We start from the raw sequence: 24,221 nt of genomic DNA, 5'->3' as shown, positions 1-24,221 counted from the left end.
GGAGAAGAACTAGCAATGTTCTACACGATATCCAACCTTACAATAGTCGGTCCTCAGCTCCACGTGTCACTCCAATGTAAGTGCCGTGGCCCGCAAGTTGGTGCGGGGGGCGTTCTCGCGACGAGGACATCGCCGCATTTAATTCCATGAAGAAAAGAAGAGACCTTGCTTTGAAAACGGCAACATCAGCTGCAGGATAACCTCTCTTTATTGTAAGTATGAGAACATGGCGCGTTGCTCCTCCACATCACAGAGCGCCATACGCGTTTCGGGCGGACTGCCCTTGTTCACTGGCGTGTTCGCAGATCACCACAGCTGTGCTTTTTCAATTATTTCCGCCACCCTCTTTAGCAAGTGCATTCTGGGTTATGCAGTTCATTACCATAATGGCGTGTCTTGTCAAAGTGATGTGCAGCGGGTACTCTGTCCATAAAAATATCGTTCCCAAGTGGGCTGACATGGAGAAGAACTAGCAATGTTCTACACGATATCCAACCTTACAATAGTCGGTCCTCAGCTCCACGTGGCACTCCAATGTAAGTGCCGTGGCCCGCAAGTTGGTGTGGGGGGCGTTCTCGCGACGAGGACATCGCCGCATTTAATTCCATGAAGAAAAGAAGAGACCTTGCTTTGAAAACGGCAACATCAGCTGCAGGATAACCTCTCTTTATTGTAAGTATGAGAACATGGCGCGTTGCTCCTCCACATCACAGAGCGCCATACGCATTTCGGGAGGACTGCCCTTGTTCACTGGCGTGTTCGCAGATCACCACAGCTGCGCTTTTTCAATTATTTCCGCCACCCTCTTTAGCAAGTGCATTCTGGGTTATGCAGTTCATTACCATAATGGCGTGTCTTGTCAAAGTGATGTGCAGCGGGTACTCTGTCCATAAAAATATCATTCCCAAGTGGGCTGACATGGAGAAGAACTAGCAATGTTCTACACGATATCCAACCTTACAATAGTCGGTCCTCAGCTCCACGTGGCACTCCAATGTAAGTGCCGTGGCACGCAAGTTGGTGCGGGGGGCGTTCTTGCGACGAGGACATCGCCGCATTTAATTCCATGAATAAAAGAAGAGACCTTGCTTTGAAAACGGCAACATCAGCTGCAGGATAACCTCTCTTTATTGTAAGTATGAGAACATGGCGCGTTGCTCCTCCACATCACAGAGCGCCATACGCGTTTCGGGCGGACTGCCCTTGTTCACTGGCGTGTTCGCAGATCACCACAGCTGTGCTTTTTCAATTATTTTCGCCACCCTCTTTAGCAAGTGCATTCTGGGTTATGCAGTTCATTACCATAATGGCGTGTCTTGTCAAAGTGATGTGCAGCGGGTACTCTGTCCATAAAAATATCATTCCCAAGTGGGCTGACATGGAGAAGAACTAGCAATGTTCTACACGATATCCAACCTTACAATAGTCGGTCCTCAGCTCCACGTGGCACTCCAATGTAAGTGCCGTGGCACGCAAGTTGGTGCGGGGGGCGTTCTCGCGACGAGGACATCGCCGCATTTAATTCCATGAAGAAAAGAAGAGACCTTGCTTTGAAAATGGCAACATCAGCTGCAGGATAACCTCTCTTTATTGTAAGTATGAGAACATGGCGCGTTGCTCCTCCACATCACAGAGCGCCATACGCGTTTCGGGCGGACTGCCCTTGTTCACTGGCGTGTTCGCAGATCACCACAGCTGCGCTTTTTCAATTATTTCCGCCACCCTCTTTAGCAAGTGCATTCTGGGTTATGCAGTTCATTACCATAATGGCGTGTCTCGTCAAAGTGATGTGCAGCGGGTACTCTGTCCATAAAAATATCATTCCCAAGTGGGCTGACATGGAGAAGAACGAGCAATGTTCTACACGATATCCAACCTTACAATAGTCGGTCCTCAGCTCCACGTGGCACTCCAATGTAAGTGCCGTGGCCCGCAAGTTGGTGCGGGGGGCGTTCTCGCGACGAGGACATCGCCGCATTTAAGTCCATGAAGAAAAGAAGAGACCTTGCTATATATATAATGAAATAATTAATAAAACCGATTTAGCTTTCATCATATTTTTTATCAATTTAGTACTATAAAAATCCTATATATTAATACATATATATGTATAATATACAAAATACAAACGACAATATAAACGTAAAATATATAAACAATTCACTGACAAAATATATTAATTAATTTTGCCAATATATAAAATAGTAAAATATAAAAACTCAAAAACACACATTTACTGAAAATAATATTTAAAAAAAAATCAACAATATTAAATATACAAAATAAGCAAAAAATAATATACATTTTATTTCACCAACATTAGGAAAAGCATTTGACTCCAGAAAGACTAGATATGCTATTCCCACTCCAGTTTAAGCAACAGTAATGCCTACAACCGCAATCGGGCCGCAATGCGATGATGTAAATGTGCAGCTTGCGGTTTAAAAATGGGGGATAGGGGAGTACACAGCAAGCCGCCTATAAACCTTCCGGGCTGGCCGCCTTGGATGGAGCATTTATCTGTAAAGGCAGAATTATCCCTGTATGAATATAGTATCAAACATTAACAGTTAACAAAGTCATGGGTGATGAAAAGTTCCACTGATGCACTGTACTCTTGAGAGGATTGTCCATGGTGATGGAGTGTTCCATCTCATAGAGTAGTAGGTAGCGTCCTGTGTTGTCCCTTGCACTCCAATATGCGGTGTGTGCGGGTCCTGATGATAAACTCTGACAGGGGGCGATGAACGCCCTTTATGATGCTTCCGCTTCAGAGTCGGTGGCATGTTCCAGTAAATAGGTTTGTAGGGGGCCCCATATGTCTTTTGGGCGTGATGAGGGGGGTTGAAGGTCTGCATATATCAATCAATCAATCCAATCAATCATGTATGTAGTTGTTCTTGACAGTAAATAAGGTCCTGGAGCCAGTCCTTAAACTTCGGTGCTCTCCCTCTACCACATTTACAGGCGATTCTTCTTTTAGCAAGTAGCAGCGCCAGGGAGGTGTATTTGCGCATTTTGTGTAACCTAACAGGGCAGTGAGGGGATCTGTAGGGATATGTAGGCCTGTCATGAGGTCTAGCGCAGCAAATACCGCAACCCAATAGTGCTGTATAGGTGGGCAATCTCAGGCCAGCTGTCTAAAGTCAGCCCCTTCTCTCCCGCAGCGGTCACAATGATCGTTTTCACAGATCTTCAATCTGTACATTCGCGCTGGTGTATAATATAAGCGGTGGACATATTTATAATGTATGATTCTAAACCTACTACTTGCGGAGATTTCTCCTGTCTGTTTACAGCAGTACGCCTACTGTTCCTCAGTAATGGGGTGACCGAGTTCCTCCTCCCATCTAGTATAAGCCGATGGTAAATCATATTCCCTGTGGGTTTTTACAGTGCGATATATGAGTGAGAGCACATGTGCAGGGGCTTCCCGTTGCAATAGTGCATGTAGTGAGGGCATCACTTGGGGTTCGAGGGGGAAGGTGGGAGTGATGGCTTTCACATCCTGTCGAAATCTAATGTAGTAGAAGCGCTCTAGAGGGGTGGGGTTCACGTCTTTAAAAAATGTGTTGCTTGTACTAAATTTCCCACTAGTATATAGTTGTCCCCAAGTGTAAATGGAAAGTTTACCATACAGTCGGCGGCAGCGGCCTTCCTGCATGACTGGGAGATCCTGCTGTCCGGAAAGGGGCAGGAGCGGGGAATACATTAGTGTGCATTGAGTTGCCCTGGCAAGGTCATGCCATGCCCTGACAGTGCACTGAATGGTGGTAGAGGCAAGGTGTCTGGGGACCGCAGGGGCACTAATATAGGCAGTACTGGGGATGGGGTTCATGTACACATCTTCTATTGCCAGGTGAGGCATGAAGGGTGGGGGTTTCATCCAGTATGCAGCATAATGTGCCTGTGCACAGCTAAAGTATAAGGGAAGGAGGAAGAACGTAGGCCATTGATCATCACGGTGGCGCGAAGTCCTGTGTATAGTAGATTAATCCAGGCCAGAAATGGGGGGGGACACCATGCACACCAAGATGAAAGAAAGATAGTCCCTCTCAAGGGAATCAAATGCCTTAGTGGCATCGAGGAATATTGCCGCTGCATCCTCATCAGGGTTTATGTCGTGTAGTAGTGCGAACAGGGCTCTCAAATTGTGGGCTGTGCTCCTAGTTGGAACAAATCCCGATCGGTCTGGAAGGACCAACACCGGCATAAGGGGGCTAATACGGTTAGCGATTAGTTTGGCAAAGATTTTAGCATCCACGTTGATCAGAGACAGGGGCCTATATGAGTCTAGGTGCGTATGCGGTTTGCCAGGTTTAGGTAAGGATATAATGAGCGCCTCGCGCATTGTCTGGGGCAGAATGCCAGTTTCACGGGCCTCTTCGAACACGTGTCTCAGCACCGGAATAAACAGGTGCCGGTATAATTTATACAATTCTGCTGGTAGGCCATCTGGCCCAGAGCCTTGCCAGATTGTAGTTGCATAATAGCGGATATGATTTCTTCATCCTCGTGGTTTGCTAAAACGAACTCTCTTTGGCCATTTCCCAACCAGGCTTTATGGCGGTGTTTTAAAAAAATGATTCGAAGTCTACCGGGGTCTGGCAGTGGGTAGTATACAACTGTATATAAAATTGTTTAAACGCAGCAAGTATATCCGATGAGTTCCTGTGCGTGAAGCCGTCCTCATCTTCAATGTCTAGAACAGTGTTGGTGAAGCGTGGAGGTTGGATAAAGGAGGCCAATGCCCGCCACGGTCTTTCTCCCTCCCCATACCTTCGGGCTACATGATATTTTCCCCTAAATTTGCATTCACGTTCTGCTGTTTCTTGATAAGCAATGAGCAATGAGCGTAGGCACGCCTGCAGTGTGGGAGAGGGTGTGGTTTGGATATCTAACTCTGTTTGCTTTATGTCCAATTCTAATTTGTTGAGCGTGTTGCGGATATCTTTTAACACTCCTTGCCAGGCAGATGCCGCGTATGGTGACTTTAAACACTTCCCAAATTGTAGAATATTGAGGGACAGATCCATTGTTGCGGAGAAAGAAATCTGTTATCTCTTGTTCTATTTCATCCTTAAAGACGGGGTCAAGTAGGGACTGTGGATTGAGGCGCCAGGATAGGTGTGGGGGTTCCTCCTTTGGTGGGGTGAGGGTTACTATTGTGGGGGAGTGGTCCGAGTATTTCGGGGCAGGTAAGATGCATGTGATGTCCAAGTCGTTAGTCCCCTACTGATCAGCCAGTAATCTATGCACGACCAGGAAGCATTGGCAGTAGAGTAGCAGGAGCCCTGATGTGTCCGTGGATGGTGAGTCCTCCTGGGGTCTACAAGGTCGCATTCCTCAACCATGTTCTTAAGGACTACTTGCTCAGCTGTGTAATGGTGTGTCTGTGGGTGTCACCTATCCAAGATAGAGTTAATCGTAACATTAAAGTCGCCTCCCCAAAGTAAATGTGTGAAGCCCACATCTTGTATTTTTTCCACAGCACCCGAAAAAACTCCGCGTCGTCCGAGTTCGGACTATAGCAGGACACCAGTGTAATAGATTGTGTAGATAGCCTCCCCGACATTATGTTGCATCTTCCCTGTGGGTCAGCATAGTAACCAATGGGGGTGTATGGGAGCATACGTTTCACCAGTATACAGGTGCCCCGGGCATATGTAAATGTAGTTGAGCTTATATAGCGCACAGCTACCCACAAAGCAGGTGTCCCGGCGCTTGCTTAGGGAACCCTTCCTGATATTCCCCTGTGAGATAGCAGGGTATCCACAAGGTGAAAGTCAGGCATCCCGCCACGAGGGGCCGTTGTGGAGATTAAGCAAGCTGTTGCCCAGAGTCGCAGAGTGTGAACCCGTGAGTCGAGGAGGCACCGGGGTGAGAATTATCGAGTCAGTGGAATTTTTAGCCCAAGACCCGCCGGGGCGGGGAATTGAACCCTGGTCCAGGACCGATCTCAGATTCCGGGTCTGCCGCCTCTAACCCCTGAGCCACACTTCTCTTCTATGAGAAGTAGCAAGAGAATCCTCTGTGACTAGCCCATCGAGTGGCGAGAGTGGGGCGTGAGCTAGGGGACAGGTGTGTTTCCTGCAGCATAGCACAGTGAACATTGTGGTGATCGAGATATGCAAGGATATGACGTTGGCTACGGGGGTCACCTAGGCCTCGCACATTCCATGTTAAGAAGTTGTATTAGAGTGTTCTAGGGCAGGAGTTTGTCATACATGTAGAATAAGTTGGTATGTTCTACAGTGTGTATGATGATATGCAAACTCTACATCAAGAGGAGTTGTGACAGTGCCGCAATAGCAAATACCTAAAAAAACAATCCCTTGATCCCTCTCCCCTCCCACAGCAGCATCCCCAACTTGCTGTGTTTGGTACCTCCCCCCTCCCTAACTTCCCCACCATTCCCAGTCCCAACGGGGGACAGTGGGTTAACATTACAGTCAGTTTGCTCAAAGTCAGGTAATAGGGTTCACATGGTGGGCGGTGGCCAGAGGGCAACCAGGTGCTCCTCGCTGTAGCGAGGGTGTTCGGGCAGGCCCGGACTGGCCGTAGCGGGCACCGGGCAATCCCTCAGTGCGCCGCACGGGTGGGGGCCGGTTTTGGGCTCCTGGGGGCCGGAAACCGGCCCTGGCAAAGAGCTCGGCGGCTGGCCGAGCACTTTGCCAGGATCGGTTTTGTTTCCCAGTCCGGCCCTGTGTTCGGGCATAGTTTCTTAGTTCCATTCTTTCATTGTATTTGGTGCTTTTCGCAGGTCTGGAGTTGTCTGATCAATATAAAAGGTCACAATGTGAGATCGCATGACAGCTCTCAGGGTGCTTAAGGTTGTTGCTGGGTTGAGGAGCCCATGTCTGAACCCCATATGTCGCTCCTTGGCGGATTCTGCAGCCCATCACAATGGGAGGTGCGATTATTGTCTTCTATAGGGTAACGGGCCATGCAGCCCCAGCTTGGAGCGTAATAGTCTGTCAGACAGGTGCCTCCCGCTGATGCCAAGGTCAAATAGCACATGGCGATGAGGTCCATTACTCAATGTCCGATGCTCCTCCGTTGTCTTCCTCTCATCTGGCAGGGGAGTGGTGGCCCTCGGGCGGATTGGGCAGAGCCTTTATAAAGTCCTGGGCGTGTTGTGGGTTGGTGAAAAAATGTTATTTCCCTGGGAGGTCACTTTCAAGCGGGCTGGGAACAGCATGGTGTAGGGAATGTTTAGTTGTTGAAGTTTTTTCTTAACCGGAAGAAATTTGTGCCACTGTTCTTGTACCGCCATGGTGAAGTCCGGGTGGATGGAGACCTCCGTTCTCTCATGCAGAATGTCGATAGTCAAAGGACTGTGTCTCTGTCGCGGTAATTTAACATTTGAGCTATTATGGGACGCGGGGAACCCCGGGGGGGGGGGGTTGGGGGTAGCTCGCCAGCGAGCGATGCACCCTTGCGACCACGAAGACCGTTAAGAATGCCTCCCTACCAAACAGTGCTATGAGCAAGCGTTCCACATATGCCTCCATTCTACCAGTAGCCGTGGATTCTGGTATTCCCAAGAGACGAAGGTTGCTCCGCCTTGAACGCGGTTCCAGCTCCTCACTTTTGGCAGCTATCACCTTCAACACTCTGTCCATTTCGAGTGTGCGGGTGTTTGTGGCGTTGGACGAGTACTCCAAGTCCGATATGCGCCTTTCTGCCTCGGTCAAGCGGTAATCGTGCTTTTCTACCCTGTGAGTCAATCCGTCCATTCTGGCTGACATGGAGTTCATTTTCGATTCGATGGACGTCAGGCTCGATTGCATCACTAGTAGCAGCTCTTTTAAATCCACCGTGGATGTGGTTGAAGTTTCGGCATGGTCGTCTTCTTGCTCCGTCTGGGAACGGGGAGTCTTCCGAGTGTCGAATGTAAGTTTTGGCTGCTTGCCGTCCGTTTTCCCCATCGTGGTCTGGCGGGAGGATCGGCGATTCAGCGGAGTCTTAGGGGTTCCGTGACTTCTCCCTGGGTGGCACACCACTTCAGCCACGGGCGAGGGCGAGAGCGCTATTAGGACGTTCAAGGGGAGAGCAGGTGGACTCCAATGGCACGGTATCCCAGGCACCTCCACCCAGGCCCACAGCTTTTGGTTTTCGTTTTTCCTCCTCGGGTCGCCTGTCATATGGATGCCTCTCACTCGGGTAGTGGCAGATGAGCAGCACCGCAGGATACAGACAGTGTACGATAGACTAACCACCGCGCCCCCCGAGCAGAGCACGACGTATATGCTCAGCTGTGCAGGCAGGGTGAAGGTCTCACACCCAAGGGCCGGGGCTCAAGAGGCTATGCAATTGTAGTAGTGTGTTGCAACCCGCCACGGACTCCCCGTCTCCCCACAGCACCGGGTTATCTCAATTGTGTCAGAGGTGTCTCACTACGAGGCCGGCACAGCGCCGGGACCAGATCAGCGCGTGCCGGTGAGCAAGAGTCTCAGTGTTGATTGAGAAGAGGGCTGCAGGTCAGACCGCGCTCCCCGTTTTGAAAGAAGGGCATATAAGCCTGTTCAGGCCCAGTTGAAGGGCTGCAGTGTACTCAGGTGGATGGGGCCACGGTTTGTGTTCAGCTCAGGGCCAGTAGCGTGGGGCACCGTAGGCTCACAGACCCCCCTCTGTGTCTTTGTGGCGATATGCGGGGCGGTCGGCGGGCCGCGTTATCAGGGCCGAGGCCCTCTCCGCGCCACTATCGTGGGCCAGGCATCCGCTTCCTCCCCGTTCGCCGTGCACGTCTCCTTCCAGTGCAGCCTCAGTTGTAGCCGCGGGCAGGGTTCCTCCCAGTCTCCAGCGAGGAGCGGCGGCAGGGAGGATCAGCAGTCAGCGGGGTCAGGGTGCCGCGGACGGGCATCTGCAGGAGAGCTCCCTCCTGTCTAACACTCCGCGATCAGCAGTGGAGTCGCCTTGCCAGCGCTCTTACCCCAGGTCCGCAGGCAGTGTCTCCCTCCGTGCACAGCTCGCGCCGCCTCTCCGCCTCACGGCACAACCCCAGCAGCCTCCAGCCGCAGCTTCATACAGCGGACTGTGGGAGCGCGGCGCAGCAGGATGGAGGCACACAGGTTTAGCCCCTGTAAAATGGAGGGGGTCCGCCACCCCGCAGTGCTCTCCCAGGGTCCGTTTCCCCCGACAGGCGCCCCGCAGCTCGCAACCGATCTCCGCTGTCTGCACTCGTTCCTTCACCGACTCCTCAGACGATCTGTCCCGCCGCCATTTTGAAGAGCGCAGCCGTGGGGGCCTGCCACTGCACAGTAATCAGCTTCAGGTATGCAGATGTTCCGTTTTTGGGGCTTTAGCCGATCGTTGTCTGCCTCCACTGCTCATGTGGCCATGCTTGCTGTGTCTAGGTGCCAGGATGGCGAGGATTATAACAGGATTCCTGCCCAAACTGCAAGAGCCTCACGCAAATGCGGCCATCTTGCTTGGCGCCCTCTAGCGCCCCCGAGCAGTTACACTATATTTAATGCATTAGGTAATTTACACAATCAATAACCAAATAATATTTCATGTAAAAAATATATTTACATTAAAATACATGTCATTTTAAATTCCCACCCTATTCCTGAATAAACCCAGCAACCTGCAACTAAAATACAACTTAAATAAATCAGTATTAAACAATTTACATAATCAGCAATTAATAAATAATTCATTAGCAATTAAAAACTAACAGTAATTGTAATTATTTTTAATTATTTAGAACTTAATTAACTTCCCACCCTAAAGCCCTACAAACCCAGCAAAGTGCTACAAAAACATAACCTACATCACAATAACAATAAATCATGTAAATATTGTACATATTTAATAATCTTTTAAAGAATGAACAATAACAAATTCCCTTTAAATTAAAAATATTTCTAATTTAAATAATACCCCACCCTATCCCCCTACAAACCAAACAATGTGCTACAAAAACATTTAAAAAAATACTAAATCACTTACAATGACAAAAAAATTACCAACTATATTTTATACAATTAATAGCAATTATAGCAACAATATTAACACCTATAATTAATATATTAACTAAATGCATTAAAATATTAAAACACATTATTTTTTACAACTATGGGCCTCATTATGATGGCGGTCAGATGATCGGTCCGGGCTCGAGACTGTCCGACAAGGAGTCGGCTGACCCGACAGCCCAATTTCGATACGACCGATGAGCAGGCGGTCGTAAACATCCCATTTTCCATTGTGGCTTGTGCAGCAGCCCAGAAAATGGCAGCAGCACAAGTCGCAATAGAAAAAGGGATGTTTTTGAACATCCATGCATCGTGTGCCAGGCACCATGTGCATGGATGTTTGGGGGTTACCACATGTGCCCCTCAGGCTAAATTGCGGAGGCCTAAAGGGGACTGGGGGCCCTGCTACGGGCCCCAAAGCCCCTTTTTAACAGCCTTTCCATGGTGGTGGTACCCCCATGAAAAGGATGTTGGAAAGGGATATCGTAATCCCTACAGCGGTGCCTGCACAAGCACCGCCCCCATTGTAGGGATTACGGCCCGACCAACCCCCTGACGAGCTCCTTGAGCCTACCGGAGGTGTCATTCTGTCCCTTCAACCGCCATCGTCCGACTGACCGCATTGTAATGCGGAGGTCGGACCTCTATCCTCGTTGTCAGGCTTACCGCCACCGACAACCTGTCGGTGATGATCCACTCAATATCCTAATCAGGCCCTATGTTACTGAAAAAGATATTTAAAACAACAATATTTGTAAAACAACATTATTTAAACAAATATATCCTATACCACAGTATTTTTTAATCACAATATTTCTTTCTGGAAATGTATGTTTTCTAATATTTTAAACCTGATATTTGTCTCTACTGAGGTAAGTATGGGATTTAGTTATAAATGTGACATACTAATAAAAATGCAAAACACACAAGATGATGGACTGAATGTTGCACAATGGAAAAACCTTCACCCCCAGTCACAGATCTGGGTTTAATCCATCGTTATTTTGCTCACCAAGCCACACCAGTTCAGACATGGCCATATGCAAATCAGTTTTGACCCTGTGCCTCATGGGAACAGTCCAGACCGAACTACCACTAATAAAAATCCCACACAGGAAGAAAACAATTGTAACTCACAAATACTCCTCTAATTCAGCTACAGTCCTAATAGTGCTAAAATAGGCTCAAATGCCCTCCAGCCGAGCCATGGAGTTAATCAAGCACAGCACATGGCCAACAGTGGTACTGCACTCTCATAAAAAAACAATTAAGGCAGGCTATAAAACTTAACACTCCTTAGGAAAAAATGAAACATAAATTAAATTAATTCTCTGTCACTATGTATGAATATAATATTGTTTTTTTAAAGAAATTTGTGGAATATATTTAAATTAATTTCAAATGTAAAACAAAGAAAGTTAGGTTTAGGAGGTAATGTGTTGAATGTTGTTCTTTATGTAGTACATGGTTACTATTATTTGTTTTATATTTCTAATTTAGATTAAGTTAATAATACTTTTTTAAATAGTACTATTATATTAAATTTCCCTGTATTTTCCTATAGGGACAGCTCTTCCCCAGTGACAGAGATCTCCATAAACAGGTATAAAGTTACTAACAGTAACTTTACACTTCTAAATTCAGTTATAGGAGACTTCACCCCCTCCATTGAGGAGGACAAGAATCTAATGTCTACCCCTTGGTGTAAATCTTCACTTGGTTCTTCTGAATAACAAATAATTGGAAAGTCACACCTAGGTGTAGGAACAGATCTATATGTCTGCAGATCTACGCCTGTAAATGTACCTTTGTAAATCATGCCCATAGGGTTTCAATATATATAGCGTGCTAAGTTGGTCTGGTGCCCCAATGCATTTTGGCATGTGCCCTTCATTGGGGGCGGGAGGAAGATGAATGGTCTGGTCCTCTCTGTACCAGCTCACTTATGCCGCAAGCCACGGACCGCTGCAGAGGCCCAGAGGATGCCTACAAATCGGCACAAGGCAACTCATAAAGATGCCATCTAGTAAATCAGAAGGATTTGGTTCATGGAGGCTGGGTGCAATCCTTCTTCCATTAACTAGTTACTACCATGCAACACTTTGGCTTCAATATTTTCTACTTCATTTGATTAAGAGCACACCGCAAAATGGTTTGGTGGTAATGTAGCACACTGTATATCATGCAATACTATGTCATTATTTTGGATACACAAAATGGACAGATTGAACAATAAACTTATGAAACTTTGATTAGTTCTGTAATATAAAGTAATTGATCATCTGAAAACAGAGAAGTGTGTATGGTCAACAGTGCACCAGAACACATGTCCTTTCTTGATTTGGGACCCAAGGCTATCTTTGCCAAGAAGGTTATATCATAAAACTTGATTTTGATTTCTCCCTTTTACTGATTCACCCATGGTGGTGCCAAGGCAAACTGAGCTGTTCATAAAGGGGTTGGGCTCTGTGTGTCCTTCCAATGTATTGGCTTTCTCAGTAGCACATCTTTCTAACTATCATCTTTTCTAACTCCCTACACTGCAGGCACAGTGGCCATGGATCTGCATGACTCTGGAAGCAGCCCCGACAGTGTGGAAGGCAGCACATTGAGCCCCCCCATGGAGTCTGGAAGGGAGCGGCGGCACAGCATCGCCCCAGTCCTGGAAGTAGTGGACGCTCTGCCTAACTCTACCTTCGACCTCCTAAGCGACCAGTCGGAGGACGAGGCTAACCAGTCAGACGAGGAGATAACTGCATCCTTTGAGTAAGGGAAATCTGGAATACTGTAGGACACAGAAACATTCACACATCTCTTCTAACCAGCTTAAAGAGAGCTTTACTTGTTATCAGTGATGTCATCAGTGATGTCACCAGTGAGGTCACTGACCATGTCATGAGTGATGTTATATGTTAGGTCATAAGAAGTGCATTGCTGGGGCATAAGTTATAGTTAGCTCAGCTAACTATAACTGCTGAATTTCCCTGGTTTTGTATGAGTGAAATGTGAGCCTAACTATAATGTCCCTGTGACCTTTGTTTTTTTCAGTAAATTTCTAAGGTTTTTTCAATGTTGTTTCCTAACTATAATGGCCCAGTAACGTTTGGTTTTCAATTGCATTTCTTTTTTTTTTTTTACTATTTTTTTTTATTGACAAATTGATAGGAAAACATACAATACATATACAATAAAGAAAGCTAAAGTTTACAAAGTAAATATAAGTTATTTCGATAACATATTTCATATTCCACTTACTACGCAGATAGAACACAAAAATCATGATTCATTTTATACAAACTAGAGATCAAGTGGCAGAAGTGTTGCGAGTGTTAGTTTGCTTGAAAACCCATTTCAAAGAGAGAGTAGTAAATAAAGTAGTTAGATAAAGTCACCACAAATCTTTCCGAGTTTTCTTAATGACCGGGCACCTCTGAGTTTTGCCAAAGCCAGCTCCATAGAGTAAATTTCGTTTACTAGTAACCACCAGTCTCCAATGTTAGGAGTTTTAGGGGAAATCCAGGCTCTGGCTAGTGTTAATTTTGCACATGAGAAAAGAATCGTTACAAGTGCTGGCCGAGGCAGAGAGGCAGTATGTATATCCATTAGTACTGTTAAAGCAGTAATAGTTGGTAGATGGATCTCCTTAATTAAAAAAACTTTATGTAATTCTGCCCAAAATTCCTTTAAAACTGGGCAAGAAAACAACATAAGTTCCAGATCTGCTGCTACAGCTTGGCATTTGGGGCATTTAGTACGATCGCCATAAGTGTTATTAAGGGACACTTGGAAATCTTTTCCGGTGTATAATACAACATACATGTAGTTCTAAACTGTTGCAACCTTAGACTTGATGATCGGACGGAATTATTAATATTAGAAAAAGCGCTAGATATCTGCTTGGGTGTTATATTTAAACCCGTTTTACTGCTCCATTTCTCTGCTAATTTTAAACAATCATCCGTTTTAAAAGCACTAAGACACCTGTAAGCTTCACTTATAGTCGACTTATTTTTGGATGTATATAGACAATTCCAAATTCCAATTCCAAATAAGATTTCATACATTTTATTTTCCCGTATCAAAAAGTCGTGTATCTGTATATATTTAAATCTCATTGTTTCCGGCAGGTCGTACAATATTTTCAGTGTGTGGAAATCTAAAAACTCAAGTGCACCATACAGGTCACCCAAAACATTGATACCTTGAGCAGACCATCTAAGGGCCATACCGTCATTAAAAACCCCAGGTAAGCCCGGATTACCCAAAAGCCGTAATTTCGGGTGGTAAAAAGTAGTCTTACAAAATACTAATATATTGGACCAAATCTTGATTGCATCCTTTGCAGTCTTAAATTTCACCCTCTTGAAATAGTTGGGGTCGTTGACTCGAAGCAAAAACATAATTGAATCAGATTTTAACATAAATAAATGAAAAAAAACAGGTCTTTACTATTGTATAAAGAGTGGAGACGCTTAACAAACGAGGCCCAGAAGTATAATTTGATATCAGGGAAGTTGAGACCACACTTATCCAAGCTGTTTTTTAACAATGCCAACGATCTTCGCGCGTTTCGAAATCCCCATATGAAGCTGCTGAAGATTCCATCTAATTGCTTAAAAAGAAAGTTATTCGGAGCTAATGGGATTGAACGGAATAAATAAAGAAATTTAGGTAAAACCTTCATTTTGATTAAGTTGATTCTACCAATTAAATTCAAGGGGAGTCTATGCCATTTTTTTAGTAACAGAGTAGTAGATCTAATTAGCTCATTGTAATTAATATGATTCATTTCTTTTATTTTGGAAGTGATCTTTACGCCAAGATAAGTGGCGAGTTTATAAATCTCTGGAACCACCGTCGTTGGTACATAATTGGCTACAATTTGAGTTTTATTTATATTAAGCTTGTAGCCAGAAACTTTTCCAAATTTACAAGCCTCTATAGTAATCCCTTGTAAAGCCTCTATACCATCAGAAGAATAAATGGCAATATCGTCGGCATTGGCCGTAATTTTCAGTGCCTGTGAGCCAGATCTAAAAGGCACAATTCGGGGTTGTACCTGGAGAACAGGTTCCAAAGAAAGGGCAAATATTAGAGGTGATAGGGGACAACCTTGGCGGGTGCCACGTAAGATGGTGAAATCTGGGGAGGTCAACCCTCCATAACTAATACAAGCTGTAGGATTATCGTTCAGCGCCCGTATCCCCTTTACAAATTGCCCCCGAGCCCCATCTTTGTCATGACACACCAGAGATAATCCCATCCCATCCCATCCCACTCGCTCGAAAGCCTTTTCGGCATCCAGCAAGATCATACCGAGTGGGGTGGATTCCGTCCCTGCAACATCAAACGCCGTTATGGCCATATTAACGTGAGTGGTGGTATCCCTCCCAATCACAAACCCATGCTGTTGCGGGTTAACTATTTTAGGCATAAGGGGAGCCAACCTAGTTGCTAAAATTTTCGCAAATATTTTTGCGTCTGTGTTAATCAGAGAGATGGGTCTGTATGACCCCCTATCCTTTGGTTTGCCCTTTTTAAGAAAAAAAAATATTTTAGCCCTGTTCCATGAATTGGGAGCTTTTCCAGTTACCCGAATGGATTGTATGACTTGCAGTAATAGAGGTGACAGTTCCTCTAAACAGATTTTATATATCTCGATAGGAATAGTATCTTATCCTGCGGCCTTCCCAGCAGGTAGAGAAGCAATAGCCTGACTAAGCTCTAGTCCGGTAATATCTTCGAAAAGTTGGTCCATTTCTGAGAGATTACCAATATTTAGCGCATTCTCATCCAGATATTCTTTTATTGAGTCAACACGTGGTGAAGACTCCGGAGTTTACAAGGAGCTGTAAAAGTTCACAAATTGTTCTAGAATATCATTCGGCTGATCATATAGCATATCATCGAATGTTATTAATCAGAGTGCTAGCTCTAACCTCTGTAACCTTATAGGCCAGGATTTTGCCGATTTTGTCCCCTCCCTCGTATTGCGCTATTCTAAATTTATGTAAGTTGGCACTATTTTTTGGGAAAAGTTTTGCCTTCGTATCTGCTGTTAGTTGCCCTAATTTCCAACTTATTTCAGCTACTGCAGATGGATTTAGCCGTAAAGCTGTAGCAAGCAGTGTTTCTTGTTCAGCAATACTAGAAATTAGTGATTCGTTCATTTTACGACGTTCCGCATTTTGTCTGAACACATAGTCCTGTGTAAACCCCCGAATACTTGCTTTACAGGCGTCCCAGACAATGGTACATGTGGTGGAGTGCTGGTTAAATTCAATAAAGTTATTAAGGTGGATTTTAAGTTCAGTTATAAAAACAGAATCTGATACTAGATGTCTTGGAAAGGAGAATGATCTAAGACAAGGTCGATTATGTGGAGAAGAAAATATCAGCATTATCGGATTATGGTGCGAAGAGATTCGGGACAGACCTACATAGAGCTAGTGTTAAGTAAATTATCATTGGCTAGAGCCATATCCAAACGAGAACATGATTTGTGAGGCGCGGAGTAATATGTGTGCCCAGGAGTGTTTGAATGTATATGGCACCAAGCATCTTTAATATTATGGATACAGCAGATATCTAGAATGGCAGTCCTAGTTTTGCGCATTCATTGAAAACTTGCGTGCCTGGTAGTATCTTGTTTGTAATCCATAATGCAGCTAAAATCACCCATTATGATGAGCTCCCCCTCCCAATTCAAAAGTTCTACATTCAGATGGTCAAAAACCTTAGGTTCGTCCTTATTTGAACCATAAACCACACATAAAACGTATTTCTGATTTTCAATACTTAACTGGGGAATAGCCCATCTGCCATCCTTATCGCAAGCAGTTTTCATAGTTTCCGCCCTAAGTCGTTTATCTTAAAGGATAGCGACACCTCTAATAGAAGCCCCAAGTGACCTAGCAATTTTTTATCTTTATAAGCGATGTGTGTTTCAGATAATAAAGCGAAATATGGGTTATGCAATCTTAACTCTTCCGAGACTAAGCGTCTCTTGCTTTTACTGTTTAACCCCGCAACGTTCCAAGCTAAGCATCTTAATTTATACATTCAGAGAAAAAAACAAAAAGGACAGTTAACCAAGTGGAATTTTTCTGTTCCTGAACAACCAAAAGCTATGTATCTTCGTTCGTGCTTTTATTTCCCTTTATCGCATGTCTCCCTATCAAATTGAAAATACATTTTTTTACAATTTTATCCCCCGAACCCCCTACAGAGAACTGAGACCCTCCCCCTCCACCCCCCGTCTCCCACCCACCCACCTAGTGGAGAGACCACCCTTCAGCCTCTGCTCTGCCTGCTGCCGCTGTAGAGGCAGCGCCTAAAGTGGTGCGCCTGTTGCAAGCCCCACCCCCACTTGACCAAAAATTCTAGACACTACTTAAGGAGAGAGATAGAGAGAAAAAGAAAAGAGAGAAAAAAGGGAAAAAAGAAAAAGAGATAAAAATCCTAATCCCCCAAAAATTAGGTCTCAATCCCCCTTATCTGCAATATCTCCAATATTAGCCTAATAGTTCAGTCTCTCTAATTAATATAACTAACGCCAGGTTCAGGTTAGATTAGATAACGCCAGCTCAGCTTCTTTTATATCAGTAAAAAAATAAGTATGGCCACCTTTAATAACCTTAAGGCGGGCAGGTTCCTGAAGGAAAACTTGCCCTCCAATAGATTTAAATGGGTCAATTAATTTACGCAATTGCCATCGTCTATCCATGGTGGCTTGACTTAGATCCGAGCGAACAAAAAGGGAGAGATTCTCTATGGCTATAGGCCAATTAGGACACGCTTTTTGCCAAGCGGCCTGTCTTAATAAAAAATTACCGAAACAGATAAGGAAAGGACGAGGAAATTTGCTCTCTTTGTTTCTTTGGACTAAAGGTAGGCATTGTGCCCGCTGGATTTGGGAGTCCCAGTCCCAGTCGGCTAGATCTGGGAAGGCCTTTTGTAATAAGTTAACAAGATAAGCCCTCGGGTCAGACCCTTCGGACCCCTCCGGTACTCCAAAAAGTCTCAAGTTCGATCTTCTCTGCCGGTTTTCCAAATCTTCAACTTTTAGTTGCAGCGAGATCATCTGAGTGTCATGTTGGCTCGCTACAGTATTGATGCGGGTTGCCACCTCCTCTACCTTCACCACCCGCTGTTGTAAATCTTCAATATCCTGCGAAACCCCTTCAAGTTTTGAGGTTAGTTCATGTAAGGAGGACTGTAGTTTATTGTTGTCTTCCCAGAGCTGAAGATAATGATCTTGTACCTCTAAACATTGATTGGTTAAAGTTTGTAGAATAATGTCCAGTGGAGATGTATACGTCTCCGATACATGCTCATGTTCCTGAAGGATATTTGCGGCTTTGGCAGAGGTCACAAAAGTCGCTAATGTTAATGGATCGGGGGCAGTAGAAGCACTTGAGGTGGTGTGATTAGCGGTTGTGCTAACGGTGTTTGATGCGCTGTCGAGTGTATTTTCAAGTGTACCTGTCATCCCAGAAGAGATAGGCAGCGCTGGATCTTTAAATGTTAAGCTTGGTAACCCCTCAGGCTCCAACGCAGACACAGCCCCCTGGTCGAGTGTAGCAATTGGTATATCAATACCAGCTTTAGAGATATCACGTGAGTCCTCCAAGGAACAAGGCAGCCTAAAGTAGGTTCGGAATCCGTGGGGCTAGTACCTGACAGCCTTAAAGTCATACTTTTCACAAGTCCTTTTGCCTCGATCCATTTTCTGAGAGGACTTTTGTCAATAAAGATTTTTCTGGCGGTCGCAGTGTTGCTTGTGTTCAACCGGTTGGGAACAATACCTACTTTCCCCCCTTTTTTGCCCTTAGTTTTTTTTTCCCCTTGCGCCTTCTATCTGCCAAAAGTTTTGCTGTGCTATCAGCAGAATCAACCGTCTCTTCCTCCACCTCCTCTTCGTACTCTTCACAAGAGCCCAAATCAGCACTCTCTTCCACACCTATGGCAATATTGTGGCACCGACCAGACCCATCACCCACCTCCAGGGTAGATGGTCCGGCTTCGTCTGCAAGGAGAATAGTGTCCCGTCCCGAGCCAGTAACAAGTGGTACCTCCAAAGAACCCAAGTCCGAGTTTCCCAACCTCTCAGGATCAGATGCCACATCAAATATCCCTTTATTTAAATTTGAGGTTATACTTATGTTAATATTGCCCTCCAGATCCTTACTAGTCACTACTAGTGCATCTATAGCCCCTACAGTGGACAAGCTCTTGAGGGGTTTGACTGTTGACAGCATAATTGGGCCTGCAACATTGTTAACAAGGTGAGTTTCTGCCGTAGCTTCAGTAACTTCTGTATCTGTGATAGCGGTTACTTTTGTAGCTATAGGCGTTATATCTGACATAGTTTCTGAAACCGCCGTTTCTAACGTGGTTAAGCTGTCTGTTTCAGCCTTTTTCGCGAATCCAGAACCAAGTCCTGAAGCCCCCGGCTTAGCGGCATTTTTTGTGGCGCTTTTCACCCCCGTGGAACCCCCCGTAGCAGTCAGTATTGGTGGACGGAGTAAGAGCTTACCCGCCGGCATCCGATCAGACCCTTTAGTAGCTGGAGCCGCGGAAGTCTCTGTTGTTTCTGCTGCCGCGTTGCTTACTCCGGTCTCCGCCCTCACCAAAGCCACGGAAACCGTAGAAGAAACTGCTACGGTTGCGTTTGCATCGCTGTCATTGATAGAGGAACCACGGGGAGAGGGGCAACGGCAGTCCCAGAGGTAGTCCCCAAGGCATTTTTGTTGCGGGTAGTTCGTGGAGAATTCTTTGGCGACATTCTCCGGTCTGCAAGGGCAACGGGCTGCAGACAGGAGCAACCAAACCCCGAGCCAGTGAGCAATTAACAAATCGATTGCCGGATGACCCGTGAGTGGCCCAGCAGCAGCCAGAGCATTGAGCGGAGAGGAGGTTTTCGCCGCTGTTCAGGTAAGTTTCTTGCACCAGATAGCTCTTTATCAGCCCTTTTTTCTATAGTTTTAATCACATACGCAGGCTCTCCAAACTTTAGCGTCTGTAATTCAATGCAGCTCATTAGTTTCTCGTCAGAGGTGGGGAGCATCCAGGTTAGCTACCACTCAGCGGCGTCCTCACTCCGCCATCTTGGACCCCGCCTCCCAGTCTTCAATTGCATTTCTACGTTTTTTTTAATTTTATTTCCTAACTGCAACCACTAACCTTTGACAGTGAGTGTGTGAGTGAGTACAGGAGAATCTCAGTAGGTCTGTAAGTGGGTATCAGAGTGTCTAAGTGGATCTGTCAGTGGGAGTGTGAGTGTCTGAAAAAGTCTGTGAGTGAGTGCATGAATCTCTGAGTGGCGACTGTGAGTGACTGCTCATGTCTCTGAGTGGGTCTGTAAGTGAGTGCATGAGTCTCTGGGTGGGTCTGTGAATGAGTGAATGAGTCTCTGAGTGGGTCTGTGAGTGGGTGTGTGAGTCTCTGAGTGGGTCTCTAAGTGGGGGCATGAGTGTCTAAGAGGGTTTATGAGTGGGTACGTGAGTGTCTGAGTGGGTCTGTGAGTGGGTCGTGAGTCTCTGAATGGGTCTGTGAGTAAGTGCATGCGTTTCTGTGGGGGACTGTGAGTCCATGAGACTCTGAGTTGGTTTGTAAGTGGGCATATGAGTGTCTCAGTGGGTCTGTAAGTAGATGCATGAGTCTCTGAGTGCGTCTCTGAGTGGGTGTATGAGTGTCTCAGTGGTCTCTGTTTTGCCCTCTTTTGCTCTGTTTTACCATTTCTGATTCTTTTTCTGCCCTCTGTTCTGCCTTTCCTGCTAATTTTTCTGCCCTTTGTTGACAACTTCTGCTTTGTTTTCTCTTTCCCGATCGTTTCTCTGCCCTCTGTTTTGCCTTTTTTGCCCAATTTTCTGCCCTCTGTTTTGCCTTTTCTGCTAATTTCTCTGTCCCTTATTTTTGGCTTATTTTTTCCTTTATAATGGGTGAGAGGGGCCGCTGTAATTTCAGTGATGAAGCGGGCTGCGCAGACCCCCTCCCCATGCTGATGTCCATCCAGGGTCCCAAGGGCCATATATGGCTCCAGGAGGGTGGTCATGTGGCCCCCCTCTTTTGTTGTTCATGGGCCAGCCTTGGGATATGGTGGTCCCTAGGGGCCATATATGCCCAGGGAGGAGGGTTGGGTGGCCCCCTCCCAATTAAAATGTTTATTTTGGCCTAGGGGAGGTGGTGTTCCCTGGGAGGGTCTGCAAGGCCCCCCCATCACTTTCAAATTAGCCCCAGGGAGGTGGTGGTCCCCGGGGCATGGGGATTCTGCAAGAACCCCAATTCTTTCTATATAGCCTCGGGATGCGGTGGTTACTGGGACTCAGGGGTCCGCGCAGCCTCCCCACCCACACAGTTTTACATTTTAAAGCTCCAGGGAGGTGTTGGTCCCAGTGACCCGGGGGGTCAGCGTGGCTTCACTACACAATTGTTAAAATAAAAGCCCTGGGGAGGTGGTGGTCCCTGGGACCAGGGGTGTCCTCAAGCGCACACTTCTCTGTGATAGAAACATAAGCCCCATGGAGGTAGTGGTACCCGGTGCATAAAATGCCCTAGGAAGGGGCCCCGGGCTCCCCCTTCTTCCATTTTAAAATAGCTGCACCTTGGCCATAGATCAAGGCTTGAGGGTCAGGGTATTCCCAGCCTACCCCTTTTAATTTGTTTGCGTTTTTTCATGGGACTCAGCTAAAGCCGAGTCCCAAGATGGTTGCCAACACTTCCTGGTTTTAATGTTGGCAACCAATGCGAGCTCTGTAGATCTCTGCACAAGCTTATCATTATTCACAAAAACTTTGCGATCTTAGATAAACAAATTTGATTTTCAATTAGTATCTCACAAACTTCTGAATTAATTAACACTAAACAATCTGCGTACCAAAAGCTAGCTTTTGGCTAAATTTGACATAATTCCATACATGCTGCAGCCGTTTCTAAAGAGTCTATGGAAATTAACATGGGAAGCACACTTTTTTGGACTCCACCCCTTTTTCTAGACCCCCGTTTAATGGATCACCCCGAAAATTTCCATGCACAACAAGACTCACTATGACACTTTTTTTTAAACCTTTCTTGACAAGCAAGTCAAAAAATGCTTTTTTCCATAGAAACATTGTCCTAACTATACCTACTGGAAGAGTTGCGCTCTGTGGCTTTTTCGTGGAATTTGTCAGGATTCTCCAGTCTTGCCTTTTGAGAGCCCACCCTGCAGGGTTGGGGGCCCCAGCAAACTGGAGTCTTTGTGTAAGCATCAAACGGAGGGGGCATGACCCGCTGTCTCACTCGCACCAACCGTCGGACTTCCATTGGCAATTTGGCAATGTGAGTTGGAGAGAGAAAGGGAGATGAGGGAGGCAACACCCTCCCTTTGGTAACTTCGCATTCCAAGTATGTATCGTAGCGGGTAGCTACCAGCACTATACTTTTTAATTGAAAGATGCACTGCAAATGCAAGAACTGAAAGAGACAATGGCAGTAGAAATCACGCTATTTAGCAATTATTGAACTTTTTGCCATATCACGTTGCATTAATTTGAGTGCATTCTGGGGCCTGAAATTTGTATAGGGCCACATGACCACTGGGATTTAAAATCATCACTGTGACTTTAAAGAAATGAAACACTCACCTGGGAAGAAGGCATGACGCTGAAACGCGTAGGTGGAGTAAAGTGTTTTAAAAGATGCTGCGCACTAAGATGAATAAATGTCTTTCTGGAAATAAGACGAAGTTGGGCTCTGTGGCTTTTTCACATATATATATATATATATATATATATATATATATATTCACTGAAAAAACCATAGGTTATAGACCATATATAGTTAGGAATTAGCATTTACAAAACCTTATTTTACTCACACAAAACTATTGAAATTCGCATATATAGTTAGTTGCACTAACTATATATTGCGCACCCGCAATCCACTGCTGATCATGTCACATATTACATCATTCATGACATGGTCAGTGACATCACTGATGACATCACTGATGACATCTCAAATGACATCACTGATGACATCACTGATGACATCTCAAATGACATCACTGATGAAATCTCATTTGACATTACTGATCACATCACTGATGACATCATTCATGTGATAATACGATGAACCTCTTCAGACTCTAATATAACCTTAGATACACTCAGTCTAAACAGACACTCACAGACTGTCACTCATCCATGGAGTTACTCACACAGTCAGTCATGCAAAGAATCAATCACACCTCCATTTCCTCAACTATACAGTTATACACACCTTACTTATTCAAACATATACTAACACATATTTACTCTCTTATACAATCCCTGATACAAGTTCACAATGATCCATACAGCCACTCACACATTCACTGGCTCTTATGCACAGTTATTTATATATGTCAACTCTCACATGTACTGTGTTTTACATATGTACTTACTTTGACATGTAGCACTGAGATATCCATTCACTCACCAATACACTCATGCACACAGTCAACCGCCCATACAGCTGTTTCCACATGCACTTTTGAACCCATACATCTAGTGAATCAACTGCTCACACATCTATGCACAGAGTCATACACCTCCCAACCACCCACACACACACTCAGTCTCCCATACAAATACTTGGGCAACCAATCAATAACCCATATAGTTACTCATATAGCTACTGATCAACACATGCAGCAGTTTACAAAACAACAGACATAATGATGCACAAATTAAGACAGTTTAGTCACTAACCCATGCCCTCAGTGAGACACATTTAATCACTCACTCATACAGTCAGTCATGCACCTACTAAATCCTTCATCCAGACACTTATACATCCACTCATTCTTCAATATGTAAGACATATTTTAACTTTACAGAAACATACAGTCACTGGATGTTGTCATCAGTGATGTCATTTGAGATGTCATCAGTGATGTCATCAGTGATGTCACTGACCATGTCATGAATGATGTAATATGTGACATGATCAGCAGTGGATTGCGGGTGCGCGATATATAGTTAGTGCAACTAACTATATATGCGAATTTCAATGGTTTTGTGTGAGTAAAATAAGGTTTTGTAAATGCTAATTCCTAACTATATATGGTATATAACCTATGGTTTTTTCAGTGAATTTTCAAGGTTTTGTAAATGCTAATTCCTAACTATATATGGTCTATAACCTATGGTTTTTTCAGTGAATTTCAATGGTTTTTTAATAGCAAATATCAAAAGCTGTAAAATGTATTCTTCT

The 24,221-nt window shown here is 45.1% G+C and overlaps 1 protein-coding gene across 1 annotated transcript in view; it reads left to right on the top strand.

Moving 5' to 3' along the window:
* LOC144764134 (potassium channel subfamily T member 2-like) overlaps positions 1-24,221 on the top strand; it is a gene marked incomplete at its 5' end in the record, with an annotated part of 1,271,238 nt that overhangs the window by 963,154 nt on the left and 283,863 nt on the right. Inside the window, one exon of the mRNA XM_078650285.1 lies at positions 12,530-12,749. Within this exon, the coding sequence (XP_078506411.1) occupies positions 12,530-12,749 (220 nt within the window). The remainder of the gene's footprint in view (positions 1-12,529; positions 12,750-24,221) is intronic.

This window comes from Lissotriton helveticus, chromosome 1_1, assembly GCF_964261635.1.
Source record: "Lissotriton helveticus chromosome 1_1, aLisHel1.1, whole genome shotgun sequence".
Lineage (NCBI taxonomy): Eukaryota > Metazoa > Chordata > Amphibia > Caudata > Salamandridae > Lissotriton > Lissotriton helveticus.
This window is presented reverse-complemented; position numbering and strand designations above follow the sequence as displayed.